This window comes from Dunckerocampus dactyliophorus, chromosome 2 (assembly GCF_027744805.1).
Source record: "Dunckerocampus dactyliophorus isolate RoL2022-P2 chromosome 2, RoL_Ddac_1.1, whole genome shotgun sequence".
NCBI classification, from domain to species: Eukaryota; Metazoa; Chordata; class Actinopteri; order Syngnathiformes; family Syngnathidae; genus Dunckerocampus; species Dunckerocampus dactyliophorus.
This window is the reverse complement of record NC_072820.1, coordinates 19,096,275-19,109,288: the sequence shown is the minus strand read 5'-3', so window position 1 is coordinate 19,109,288 and position 13,014 is coordinate 19,096,275. Positions and strand designations below refer to the sequence as shown.

The 13,014-nt window shown below is 49.4% G+C and overlaps 2 protein-coding genes across 13 annotated transcripts in view; one reads left to right on the top strand and one right to left on the bottom strand.

Moving 5' to 3' along the window:
- Positions 1–1,861, top strand: part of dlg1b (discs large MAGUK scaffold protein 1b) — a 41,814-nt gene extending 39,953 nt beyond the window's left edge. For 2 of the 8 annotated variants that reach the window (XM_054767848.1, XM_054767849.1), the window contains exons 25-26: positions 59–150; positions 211–1,858. In XM_054767848.1, coding sequence (XP_054623823.1) covers positions 59–150; positions 211–317 — 199 coding nt within the window. In that variant the 3' untranslated portion in view covers positions 318–1,858. Of the gene's footprint in view, positions 1–58; positions 151–210 lie in introns of all 8 variants that reach the window. The other 6 variants (XM_054767847.1, XM_054767854.1, XM_054767851.1 and 3 more) reach the window with 6 other exon arrangements.
- Positions 820–12,871, bottom strand: rasal2 (RAS protein activator like 2). 5 transcript variants are annotated; one of them, XM_054767832.1, is made up of 17 exons: positions 12,401–12,870; positions 9,488–9,781; positions 6,534–6,640; positions 6,046–6,158; positions 5,659–5,812; positions 5,483–5,581; positions 4,858–5,412; positions 4,644–4,788; positions 4,352–4,496; positions 4,002–4,241; positions 3,718–3,919; positions 3,247–3,449; positions 2,386–3,172; positions 2,174–2,326; positions 1,903–2,105; positions 1,760–1,847; positions 820–1,252 (listed from the first exon to the last, which is right to left on the bottom strand). In XM_054767832.1, the coding sequence occupies exons 1-17, from the start codon at positions 12,510–12,512 to the stop codon at positions 1,085–1,087; spliced, it is 3,768 nt and encodes a 1,255-aa protein (XP_054623807.1). In that variant the 5' UTR covers positions 12,513–12,870; the 3' UTR covers positions 820–1,084. The 5 variants fall into 5 exon arrangements, with proteins under 5 accessions (XP_054623807.1, XP_054623808.1, XP_054623810.1 ...); XM_054767833.1 differs by having other exon boundaries at positions 3,247–3,428; XM_054767834.1 differs by having other exon boundaries at positions 1,102–1,649.
- Positions 12,872–13,014: the final 143 nt, after the last annotated feature.

Sequence of the window (13,014 nt, the reverse complement as noted above, 5' to 3'; positions counted from 1 at the left end):
AGCCACATGCATGCCCCAACCCCCCCACCCCCGATGTTTCAGTGTTATACTTCTGCAGGGAGATGAACAAGCGGCTGACAGACGATCAGAGCAGGAAGACGTTCGAGCGCGCCGCCAAGCTAGAGCATGAGTTCACAGAGCACTTCACAGGTAGATGAGCTTTTATTTTTGAAACTGTCTTAAAATGTTGTGACGTGTGTATATGTGTAGCCATTGTCCAGGGCGACACGCTGGAGGAGATCTACGAGCAGACCAAGCAGATTATTGAGGACCAGTCAGGTCCTTTCATCTGGGTCCAGTCCAAGGAGAAATTGTGAACGCCGTCCACTTTTATTTTGAAAAGTTCACCTGCCCTACACCCTTTCCCCTCATGGGACACTTTTGGGCACCCTCAAAGAACTAAAAAGACTGATCTTTTTTGTGTGGCCAACACAAAAAGCAAAAACTTTGCACGTCAGAGCTTTAAGAGGCTGTCTCCCTCCAATTCTCACCTGTTCTCTTCAAAGCACTCCTCTACAGTCGCTAGAGGGGGCTGCTTTTACTGCTCACATTAACCCTTTAATGAGGACAAAAGAAGGACAAAAGTGGTGGAATTGAACAATTTACTATAAAGTTTACTAATGAGCTCTTCAAAGTCTGTGGCTTTGTTATTGTTGCAGTGACCTACTGGTGGCGTCTCAGCGCAGGACAAGGACATTCTGAAGCTAAACTGCCTATTTTATTATTGAAAAAAAGTCTATATTGAAGTCAGCATTATCACTAATCTTTTCTTTGATCACTTCCTGTCTTTTTTAACCTAATAAAATCTGTTGAATCAGTTTCCATGGAGACAACAAACACATTTACTGGCAGCTTTTATTGTGAACAGACAGGTGTCACCTTTGACACCCCAGCACAGTGGAGTGTTTTCAGTAGCTCGACAACAGGAAGTGGAGAAATAAATTACAACTCAGAAATAACCCCATAAAAATATCTCCACTTCAAACCTTAAAAGTTAGAAAACATTTTGTTGCACGCACGCACATACACACAGAGTCCTGCAGTATTTACACACTAAGCCCGCCCCCTGCCTGGGGTTGGCCAATCAGCAGCTGCTGTTCTTGAACTCTCCGTTCTCAGTGATGGACAGCTTCGTGGGGTTGCCGGGCGACAGGCTGTTTCGGAGGTTGGCCGAGCCGTAACGCTCTTTCACTTGCGTCAGCGCCGCCATCAGACGTGAGTTTGTTGCGTCCAGAGAGTGGATCCGCTTCTCCTGATTGGACAAAGGACACGAGAGGGCATGGCAAGACTCAGACTGACAGATGAAACAAAGTGTCAGGTTTAGATCTCATCGCAACTAAAAGACAAATTTGTTTTCCTTTTTCCTCAGAGATCCTGAACGCATCTTTATCTGCTGCGATGTGGTTGGACCCGAAAGGAAGTAACTTAAATAGTCAAAACAAACTAGAAAGCAATACAAGTCAAGCTGACCATCTGAGGTGGGCGGGGCCAAACACAAAAGAACAAGCCCACACACCTGAAACGTGTTCAACCAACATGACACTCGCCACTAGGCTGCTCTGTGATTGGCTGAACAGGTTGGAGGCATGCAGGAAGGGGGTGGGATTTCAATTACTTGCCTGCTTTGTTTATTTTGATCCGTTACTGACCTGCAATCAGTACAGAGACAAAGCAGCACTGCTTCATCACAGGTATAGTGAGTACCTCAGACCGCCATGTTGTGGCAGGTCATGTGACGATGTAATTTCCTTTGACGTACCTGAGCGTCAATGACTTCCTGTTTAGCTTCAATCACCGTTTGCATCTCTGCGTGGTCACGTTTTAACTCCTCCTCCACTGCCATGAGCCTGCAAGCACACGCTGTTAGTCTGGCAGTGGGGTCGGGTGGGGGGCGGGGCCTACCTGCAAAGGATGTTCTTCATCTGCGCGTCCTTCTCTTCTTGCTGATGCCTGAGTCGTTCCTCACTGTCGTCGAGTCGTGACTTGTAGTCAAGGAGAAGCGTCTTCATGGAGAGTTCCTGGGCGACTAGACGGCGCTCGTACTCCTCCAGGCGTCGCCCTGACGCCCGCAAACGCTCCTTCAGCCGCCAGATCTCCAGCTCGTACTGCCGAAGGTGTGGACTTGCGTTCAATGATTGGATCACTTTGGGAAGTTCAGTCGCTTCCTGTTTACCTTCTCAGAATTCTTTCCCTCATCACGGCTCCGCCCCCCTCCTTCCTCGTCATCAAGGTGGTCCTCCTGGTACTGACTGTTATTGAGTACCCAAGCTGCTGTCCTCTCCACAGGAGACATGGCCGCCGACTCCGCTTCCACCGGAGACGCCACCTGTCACATTCCAACAAATTTCCTAAAGGTTCGACAACTTGACATCAATCAGTCATTACCTGCTGTTTGGTACTGCCCCTTGGAGGCGGAGCCATGGTGTCAGCGCAGCAAGGGGACGCTGGGTTGGTGGTGGGCGTCAGCTCCGTGTTGGTGCTGCTGCGACGTGAGGCACACTGTGTCCTGGACCCGCCCCCTCCCCGGCTCTGCTGCTCCACCTTCACGATGTGGGCTGTGCCCGTCGTCGCCGTGCCCTGCCGAGGTACGGCAATGGCTGTGGCAGCACTCAGCGGGAGGTCAGGGGGCCTGCGACAGCACGGCGTGGAGCTGCGAGCACTGCGCCTGCTGCCCGACCCGTCCAAGCTGCTGTCAGACGCCACCTGATCTTTCACCCCTAGCCGTTCGCCATCCGAGCTTGCGCTGCTCAAGTTCTCTGAGCTGGATGCGGAGTGGGTGGGGTTACTCAGGTGGTAGACAGGGTTCTGGAATGAAAGTGGCTGCAGACTGCGTTGATGCTTGACTGGAGGCTGCAGCGGACGCCTGGCCTGCGGTGCGCTCTGCGGTTGAGCGTCTCTGGGCGGAGCTTTGCTGTGGTGCACCACCAACTCGGAGGGGATTGCGGGGGCTACAGAGGCCTGAGAGCCCGCCCTGTTGACACTGGGCGGGGCATCAGGCATCCTCTGAGCATCCTGCAGGTCCCCCATAGAGACACTGCGGCTGCCCACCTGTGTCTCGTCTCGCTCATCCAGGTCCGAAAAACTGGTGGCGCCCCAGAGATGATGCTGGGCTGGCTGGCCGTGGGACCCTCCAGCGACTGCCTCCGTCACCTCGCCGCCAGGACACGTCAGGCTGCACACATCAGCATGATCAGCATTAGCCCAGAGTAAAGACGCCATCGCTTAACTAGCCAGCTGATTGGTTACCTGTCAGACGCGTCCTCAAAGATTCGCTGTAGGCCAGACGACAGGCTGCCACTCATGTTGTGGGCGGAGCTAAGGTGGTCCTGGAAAGGGTGCAGCTGCTGCTGGATGGGCGTGGGGGCCACCAGGCTGCGAGAAATATCGCCCAGAATTCTCGGCAGCGGACCCAGTTTGGCAACGGTGGCCTGCAGGAAGGAATTTTCACGCTGGGGTGTCGTAGTTTGCGTGTGCGTGTGAGTGGACAGCACCAGGATGCAGTGGTGTGGGCAGCGGAGCAGCGAGACCAACAGACAGGAAGTGCAGAGAAGGGAGGGGGGGGCACAATGAAGGAAACTTAATGCAAGCAAACTGAAAGGTGGTGCTTCTCCAACATGCTGAGTCAGGTCACATGGTGGGAGTGGGAGTGGAGTTGGGTCAAGCTTTGATGAGGTTAAATGAATGAAGAAATGATCAATAATCTGTGATTACACCCACCTTGTCCAGCTGAGAGACCACATCCCACAGAAGAGCGTGAAGGAGGGACAGCTCTCTGCCAAGGTCCACGTAACCCTCAAAGCCCGGCGTGCTGGACAGAGTGTCTGCGTTGGAGATTTTTGTCAGGAAACGCATCATTCCGGCCCACTCGTGCTCCAGGAAGTCGTTCATGAAGGCCATGTACTCTTCCTTGTTCCCGAACCTGTATGACACATGCAAGAAGACATGCACAGTTACCATGGCAACCACTGGACGCAACAGGAAGGCATTCGTAAGCAACCTACTTGGCGAAGTTGGCCAGGTTCTGGATGACTTTGGCGATGAGGGTGAGGGTTCGAGACGTGCGCTCGTCGGGATATTCCTGCATGAGCTGGAATAGCGATGGCGACATGATGGCTGGACACAGGAAGCGCAGAAAGAGCGAGGCACTGATCAAACGCTTGCTGATGTCCTGCTGGTGACCGCGAGCCACACACTGCTGCGTCCATGACGCAAACACTTCCTTCAACTCACGAGGGAACACACTGCAACACACAGGAAATGACCTTCTAACGCAGGAAATCAGGATCTAAAACAGGAAGTCAGGTCCTAACGCAGTCATGTATTGCTTCTGATGTCATGGCTGCCATGGTACCAGTAGGAGTTGATGATCTTGCAGAAGGCCAACTCGCAGCACATCTTCAAGTTACTTTGATGCTCAGACAAGTTGCTGCTGGAACATCGGCTGGGATCCACCTCACAGTTCTCGTCAGACTCGTACAACGCTTTGATGAACTCACCTGGACACACACAGGCACACGCTCTTAGCTTTTGTTTCATACAATAGCATTTAAATTGTAATGACCACAGCCAGCAATCATGTGACTAAACAACCAGCTTACAGCTGAGGTCATCCACACAAAGCATGTGCCTGTACATGTTCTCACCGAGCGCGTCATGCAGGTACTTGTGTCCAACCAGTTTCAGGTACTCCTCGATAGCTTTGGTGGCCAGAGTGTTTTCCCTGAAGATGAGGACGTGGTGGTCGGCACAGCGGTCCACTTCTGACATCACCAAGTCAGTCAGGAAGTCCTGAAGGAGCGAGAAGAAAATGATTGTTTGGCGCTGCTCAGCAGACAGGCTCTGGGGGTGGAATCTGACCTTGGCCCTCCCCGTGCTGTGCAGGATGTGTACGAGGGCACTGGCCATCTCCTCCTTGTTCTTCACGCTGATGACTGGCTCCAGCACGGAGCACAGCGTCCCGTAACTGTTGGTGATGAACTCTGCGAACTCCTTGTACTGCTCCATGGGGAGGATGGCGATGGTCTGGAAGCGTGACTTGATACGGACGGAAGGCCCGCCCCCTTTGACCTTGGCGGCAGTAGGTGTGCTCACCGGGTACCACCTCTCCACAAACTGCCGCCCCGTCACACTCTCCACAGGAATGTTGACAAGGCCCACATAGTTGTTCTTGTCCTTCTTCTTCTTCTTGTCCATGTCGCGGTAAACATGTACGGTGATGCTGTGTACAGCAGGCAAGTCGGCCAGGTGGAAGTACTCGCCCCAGAAGAGGCCATCTTGGCGAGGCTTGCTGGTGGTGCGTACGTACAACACGTCGTCCAGACAGAGCTCGCAGAAGTATTTCTTCTTGGGGGGCAGGTCTTTGGCCTCGATGATCCACAGCCGCAGAAGATGCTCCGCCCTGCGACAGTTGTCCTGGAGACGCAAACGCAGTTTTAGTGAAAGTCGGCAGAGGCATGCGCTGACAAGGACGTAGTGGACTCACCTTGTTCGGCTGGACAATTCTCTTCAGGTTCTCCATCCACTTGTCTCGCTCCGATGCAGATGGGCAGCTGAAGCACTTGGTCCCGCCTGAGTATGTCACCTGACAGGAACGAGGCATGGCAAGCAGCTATGACATCATCGCACAGTTGTAACGAGGGAGATGACATCATAGCTAACCTCAAAGCAGAAGTCCTGACCCAGAATGCTGCTGTGCACAGGCTTCACCGTCACCTCGTCTTCCATGTTGAGGTCCAACGCCTCTAGTGCGCCTCCAGGGCTCAGCAGGGACTCATGAGACATCCACTCCTTCACCCTGGGAGGTCCATGTGTCCTGAACCAACAGGAAAACAGCTTTAGAGCTCACGTGGCTTCCAGAGGGTGCAGCCGATGTACAAACCCAAGTGGGCAGGGCTCCCCGAGCTCACGCTAATGAAGGTCACATGACAGCACCTACTGCACTGCCATGGTGACACACACTGATGGGACAGTGACACAGTGCCCCCGCCCTCAGGGGGAAGGTGCCATTGCCAAATAACGTTTCCTGAAAGGGCCTAGTCGGCGTACCTGTCAGTGTCAGCAGGTCGCAGAACTGGAAGTCTGAAGTTAGTGTTCCTGTCCGCTTTGTTTTGACTTTTTGCCCTCTTGACAGACCCTTTGAGATGCTTGCTGAAGAAGCCCTGGCACACACGACACAGCACTTTTCTCTGTAAAATGACTCAGCATAACTCGGTATACAAGATCGCTGCATGTAATCTGATTACATATAGACTGATATCACTGAGATCTAAACAGTCGTCTTTGTTCCGCCCATCACGCCATCTGAGAATAAAAGCTCCATGCACAGCAGCGGCCTCATTTCCTGCGTTATTAATATCCTCAAACGCACCCTTCAGTCTTCTTACGCTGCAGTACTCTGATTACTTTAGATAGCCACTGAGGCCACAGTGAGTGCTGCTGTAATCAGATTACTTTCAGGGTGCAAGCAGGAAGTGTCTCCATGTGTTGCCATGGAGTGATGTGTGTGTGTGTGTGTATGTGTGTGAGAAACTCACAGGAACTTTGAAGGGAGACGAGCTGGTACTGTCCACGGGGACGCTCCTCTCCGAGTTCGACAGGCCAGAGAGGCTGCGCCTCCTCGGAGATCGGTCAGATGGCACTTCTGCAAAGGAAAGCATCATGATCATCAGCAGCGTTTTGTATGTTAGTGAGTTTGAAGTGAAAAGAGGGACAAGAATGTCCCGGGACGTGGTCTGAGTTAGTGTGAAACGACATTAGGATGAAGCAACTCCCCCTTCATTGATCCCCACGCTAAATTTAGACTCTCACTTCCTATCCGTCTCTGAGATAACTCGTGTCTGATGGTGACGGCGTCGCCGGACGTGTTTGGAAGACGGCATGAAATCTGCGTCCTGACGACAACCTTGCGTTAACACGGCGCCGCAAAGCTCAGCAAAGGAAGTCAGCCATGACAGGTGGTCACATGACACACTACCTCTATCGCAGCTGTTTCCCATCATCAGAGGACCCCCAAGGTCACATACGACTGGCCACGCCTCTGCCACCTGTCGGCCAATGAGCTGAAATAGTCAAACTGGATCTTGTTCCTGTCAGCATCCTTCAGCATGTGTCCCACTGGCGTCCTCCCTCCTCCTCTCTCTCAGGGTGCCTTGGTTTTAGCGCATTTATTCAATCAATGCCTCAGCTGCATGCCCCTCCTCCTCGCTCGCCCTAGCTCACTTCCTCACTTCTCATATGGGACAAGCTTTGCTTCACTGTGATGTTGTCAGCAAAGAGCATGATGGGGCATCTTTTGTCTGTCCCTGAGCTGTTTAACAACCTGTGTTAAAGACACAGGTTGTAAGATGAGACAGGAAGTGACGTCACAAAGTGACTAAGCAACAACAGCGTCCTTGTGTTCACTTCAGCTCTCCCAAAGGACACATGGACTGACTCTTTCTCAGCGACTCCCCGGGGAGACAGTCTGTCTTACTTTGAAGACATGTCTATGGAAAGAAACTCATGACAGCATTTAGCCAGCAGGGGGCAGCCCACAGCGCCACCAGGTGAGAAAGCAGTAAAATGACTGACAACCATTTAGCTCTTCCTGTTTCTCCATCCTTAGATGACGTTCAGCTTGACATGACCTTGAAAATACTCAGTACAACACACCAACTTAGTGAGTAAAATCTTGTTAAAGAACTTTGTAACACAGGACGTGTGTCTCATTACCTTCATGAATGTTGTTCTGTTCAAACTTGTTTTTTTTTACTGCACATGAGATAGTTCTCTCACATGTAAATTAAAAGTTTAAAAGATTGCTGTCCAAACTACTAAATTATATCAGTTCCTTTAGTCTTATTTTTCACATTTTAAAAACAAGCAAAACCTGCACAACAGGTTACACTGCAGGCCTGATTTGAACAAAAAAATAAAAAGTGCACAGCAGTATTTTGCTTTTGGGTCAGTCTCCTGAAAGGGGGCCCAAAAGCGTAACACAGCAAGCAAAATTTAAAATTATTATTTTATTTTTAACAACAAAGAAATGATTACTGAACGTATATTATTCAATGAAAGTTCAGTAAAATGTTATAAATGCTATAAACTTAACCTTAAATTGTCACAAAGACGCTCCAAAATGGCAACATTTCTTGCAGGGAACACAGAGCAAGTGGATGGATGCTGCTTCAAACTCAGACTCAACACTGTGTTCTTTAAAACATGGTTAGTTGACACTGCAGTAACACACTTCACCTTCCATGGAAGCGTGATGTAAAGACAGTTCCCCAAAATGTATTGATTAGAAAGAATAGATCAATAGAAATCCTGATCCTATCATGTATACTCTTGATTTTGAATCAGTGTCACTTTAGTTATCGTCTGAATTCTGACCAAAAAAAAAAAAAAAGGTGAGGGGCTGACAAAAGCAGGATTTTTCAGTTGGGAGGGGCTGAGTAAAAGTGGGAAAAGTAATCAACTGGACCTGGTGCCATTTTGACAGTGATTCAGCCAACGCATACATCTGCTCATTTTGCACATCGGTAGAGAAATGACTGCAATAGAGCGATGATAAAACGTTGAAAATTTAAAGATGTTGAGAAAAAAAAAATAACAACAACCACTTTAACATTGGTGTCAATGGGAGATTTTTCTGACTTTTGTCACTTCAAGTGGCGACATAAGCAAATCCGCACACATGACACTGACATGAAAGTGAATTTTTTTTTAAACAGGACGAGTATGTCTGCGTTTTCACCAGAACACATTACGCTAGGCTGAACAATGTGGCCAGGAGGATGAATTGTTTGCACACACAAAAAAAAGTGTTTTTTCTGCTTCTCCATGCTGAAGCGCAGGGGTTGCCAACCCGTCGATCGTGAGATACTAGTTAATCTTTGGGACACCACAACAGTCATTTATTTGGTCTCCAAAAATTTAAACAACAATATCGTTCAGCGTCAATTTGTGGGTCAATAATCATTTCAAAATGCACCTACATTGTTTTGTGAGTCGCTTAAATTAAAAAGTACTTTTCTTAAAAGTAATGTTAAAATCTCGTCTTGTGGACCCAATCTCGTGTCTCACCTGGTCTCGTGAGTTGGGTGTCTCGTTACACACACACATATTATATATATATATATATATATACATATACATATATATATATATAAGCTACGTATATATAAGCTATATATATATATATATAGCTTACATATACATATATGCATGCACATTGCATATATATATATATATATACACACACACACACACATATATACATACATACATACACATATATATATATATATATATATATATATATATATATATATACATATACATACATACACACATATACATATACACACATATACATATACATATACATATATATATATGCATGCACATTCACACATGCTGTACATACACACACCTGGTATAAATGTGTAACTTTGTGTAGTAACACAACAGCTTTTCACAATAGAAGCATGATTTTAGGGCGTTTTACCTGACATGGTGGCGCCCTCTGGCGGAACGCCGGGGAACTGTCCCTCCGTGGGGACACTGACGGTCCTCCGGAGGCTGCGAGCATTAGCTGCGTCCTGAGCCTCCTTCTGTGAGGGTGAAAGGTCACGTTCAATCAGACTTGACTTGAAGACAACATGATGTCTCACCTGATCATCCTTGCTCACAACAAGAAGCTGGCTGTCCGTCAACAAGCACAACTTCTTCTCCCACACAGCGCCATCCAAATATGGACTCTGACCACACGAGAGGCGGTGGGCGGGAGGACCCTTGACGTCTGAAACACAAACACCGTATTTAATGCACTCAAAGAGGTAAAAGGCTGCAGCCTCGCCTGCAGGTGGCGCATGTCTGAAAAGATGCCTTCACTTTTGCTGGGAATATTCAGGGTTGGCCTGACTGCTTCTCTCACTTGAGAACTAGACCTCAAGATTTCTGGACCTCAGAGTCCATGCAAGAGCCTGACCTCATGATTCGACATAAGAACTGAAAATCAACAGTTCACGTAAGAACTGGAGCTGTGAGTCCTTGTCGACAAAGACAGGAAGTACAGGCATGACGTGCCAGATGGTCGTATCCCTAGTCTTACGAAACTAGGTGTTGTAGCGTGATGCCATGCCCACTTCCTGAGGTGTAGACACGGCGCTTGATGATGACTGGGCACACAACATGTGATTGAAACCTGACTCTTCTCAACCTCGCTGGGAATGTTGGCCACCTGTTCTCACACTCAAACACACACACACACACACGCACAGAGGCTGTTTTGTGTGACAACCTGCAGCAAGCAGGTCATGTCTCCATAGCAACCTGTAAACACAGCAGATATCCACCAGTCATAGCACAGGGACATTACGTCACAACGTTATCAAGATGGACCCACAAAGGGAGGGGCTGGCTGTGGGGGAGCTAAGAATAGAGACCAGTGTGACCCTGACACACACACATGCGCACACACACATTAAGTACTTTTCAAATGTGAGTGGTGTGTAGCAACAAGCATCCTATTGATTGTTTTTTCTTGTGTGTTGTGTGTGAGCGAATGTCACACAAGTCGCGTCACGTGGCACGAAGGGCATTGAAGGTAAGGTCTGTGTTTCAAATCAATTCTGTCTTCAGCCTCGTTTAGACTCAAAACAGGAAGTGACTTCACTCTGCCTTTACATGCTACCAGCTCATCACATGGTGCGGAGAGGCGGGGTCAAGAGTTCAAAGCTGGGATTCATGACACACATCAAATGAGTCATGTGGCCTGACGTTAAAGCTATTGTCTGATGTCACTTTGCCGAGTCATGTTTCATAGCGAGCGGCTAGCATCAGTCTTAGCAAGTTGGAATAAGAAAGCGCCAACATGACGTGAGAAAAGATGGCTGTGGTCTACAGGAAGCAGGTCTTACCAGACGTTCCTCCATCAAGCTCCACAACTCTGCTGTTTATTTGCGAGAAGCAACAGATGGAGTGTTCATCCGGGTCTGACTGTGCCTTCTGGAGCAGCGTCCTCTCCAGGGCAGATGAAGTACAATGCTCTGAGGGGAGGACATTCAGGATCGCACGTAGACATCCGCCATTCAATCTTGGGGGCTCGGTGGTCACCCCATCATTTCCTGTGGTGGCCATCTTGGCACATGTCACCGGACATGTGTCCAGTGGCTGCTTAGAATGCGATACCCTACTGAATAGGCATCAGCACCACTTAGTCCTTCCGGGTCTCTGGACCGGACCAAAACATGATAAGGCACACACGCATCAGCTGTCTTCAAACTGCTTCACACCGACAAGTCATTTGCCTGCTGAACGAGACACTTCCTGTCAAGATGTGTGGCATCAAGTGGCCAATCAGGTTCCATCAGACTGTGGTTTCCTGTGTGAGAAGAATGTGAGCATCACTTGCTGTTGATTTCATGACAAGAATGAAAGAAGGCACGTCTAGCCCGTCACGCAAAAAGCTACTTCCTTGCATGTGAGCGTCATCAGAGATTCTGTGTGACCACTCTGCATGGTCAGCTAAGCGAGAACGCCATGTGAGGCGGCCTCTAGCACAGTGTAAAGTCAAACAGGAAGTCAACTTCACATCTGCAGCCTCCACAGACGAGCACGTGATGAGCAGTCATCTTAGTGTGACATGCGCATCTGCAAAGCATCCATGCATGTGACGCGGTGCCATTGTTATTTCCTGTCACTTCCTGCTCCAGGAAGTCCCCTTGTGGCGTAAGGAAACACCAGGAAACAAAATAGGAAGTGTTGAAGAAGTGTGGGAAGGACACCGCCCCCGCAGAGCACAGGAGGGTCCAAGACCTTTATCCTGTTGGAAAGATAAAAATAGCCATCAACAGGAGGACTCCCAGAAGTATTTGCCGACAGCCTGGACCACTGACCACATGGACAGGAAGTTCCTCTCGTGCGTCAAAGGATGGAGAAGGATGAAAACGATGGAGAATTGTCACTAACGTTGTTTTTTGTTTGGGAAGGAAATCCTATAGCAACTTCCTATTGACCACTGCAGGGAATTTTCCACTTCCTGTCACGTCTCAGCAGACCAGGAAGTGGACGCTTGTGGTCATACTGGTGTTGTCCCTGCCATCTGACGGTGACTCATGAGCTCATGAGCTCATGCGGTTCTGGTTTTATGTGAGGAATGGATCAGAGTCCGGAGCCAAGTGAGAGGGAGGGGCTACATCTTTGAGTTCATTCCCAAATGTGACTTTACCATGGAAACCAGACTAAACTATGAGGACACAAATCGGAGACATCACAGACGTCATGATGTCATCAATCACTGAATCCAAGGTAGCTGACCTTTGACCTAAGACTGACAAAGGGCGGGGGTGGGGGTGCCGACAGGGACTGCATTCGGCTCAATGAATCGGACAGGACTTTCTCGTCCAGGCTTTCTTACCGTAAACTCGGAGCCATCCCTGCTGCTGGGACACAGTATCCGCTAGGATCCGGTCCACTAGGGGGTCCACCAGAAGAGAGTCCACGTCGCCGGTCAGGGAGTCCGAGTCCATGACTTTTTGTTCGTCCAACTTTTGTTCTTTGGACGAACACTTCCAGGCACCAAACAACAACTTTACAACTTAACTTTTGTCTACAAAGCGCGCTAACACTTTCGCCTGCTCGCTCTTGCCAAGCTAGCTGCTAGCCGCTCCGGTAGTCCGGACTGCCGAGGTCCGGCAGGCTCCGCCTCATGGTTCCGCTCTTTCGGGTCAGCTTGGCGGCCTGGAGCCCCCAGCAACCCACAGCGACGTCTTGTCTCGTCCCCAGGAAAGAGTGGACGTATGGCAGCCGCCAAGTCCCGACTAACTCGCTAGAAGTGAACGCTATTCTGCGCGTCCCCGAGAGACGTGCACGAGCCTGCACCAGAGCGCGCCCCTATGTCCTGAGGGGCACGAGGCGGTGAGAGAGTCGACTGATCGATTAATGGTCATTGATTGTTTGAATTGGAATTCGTCTACATTGTAAGTCAAATAAAATGGCAGATTTTTTGTGAAAACGTTGACACTTATACAA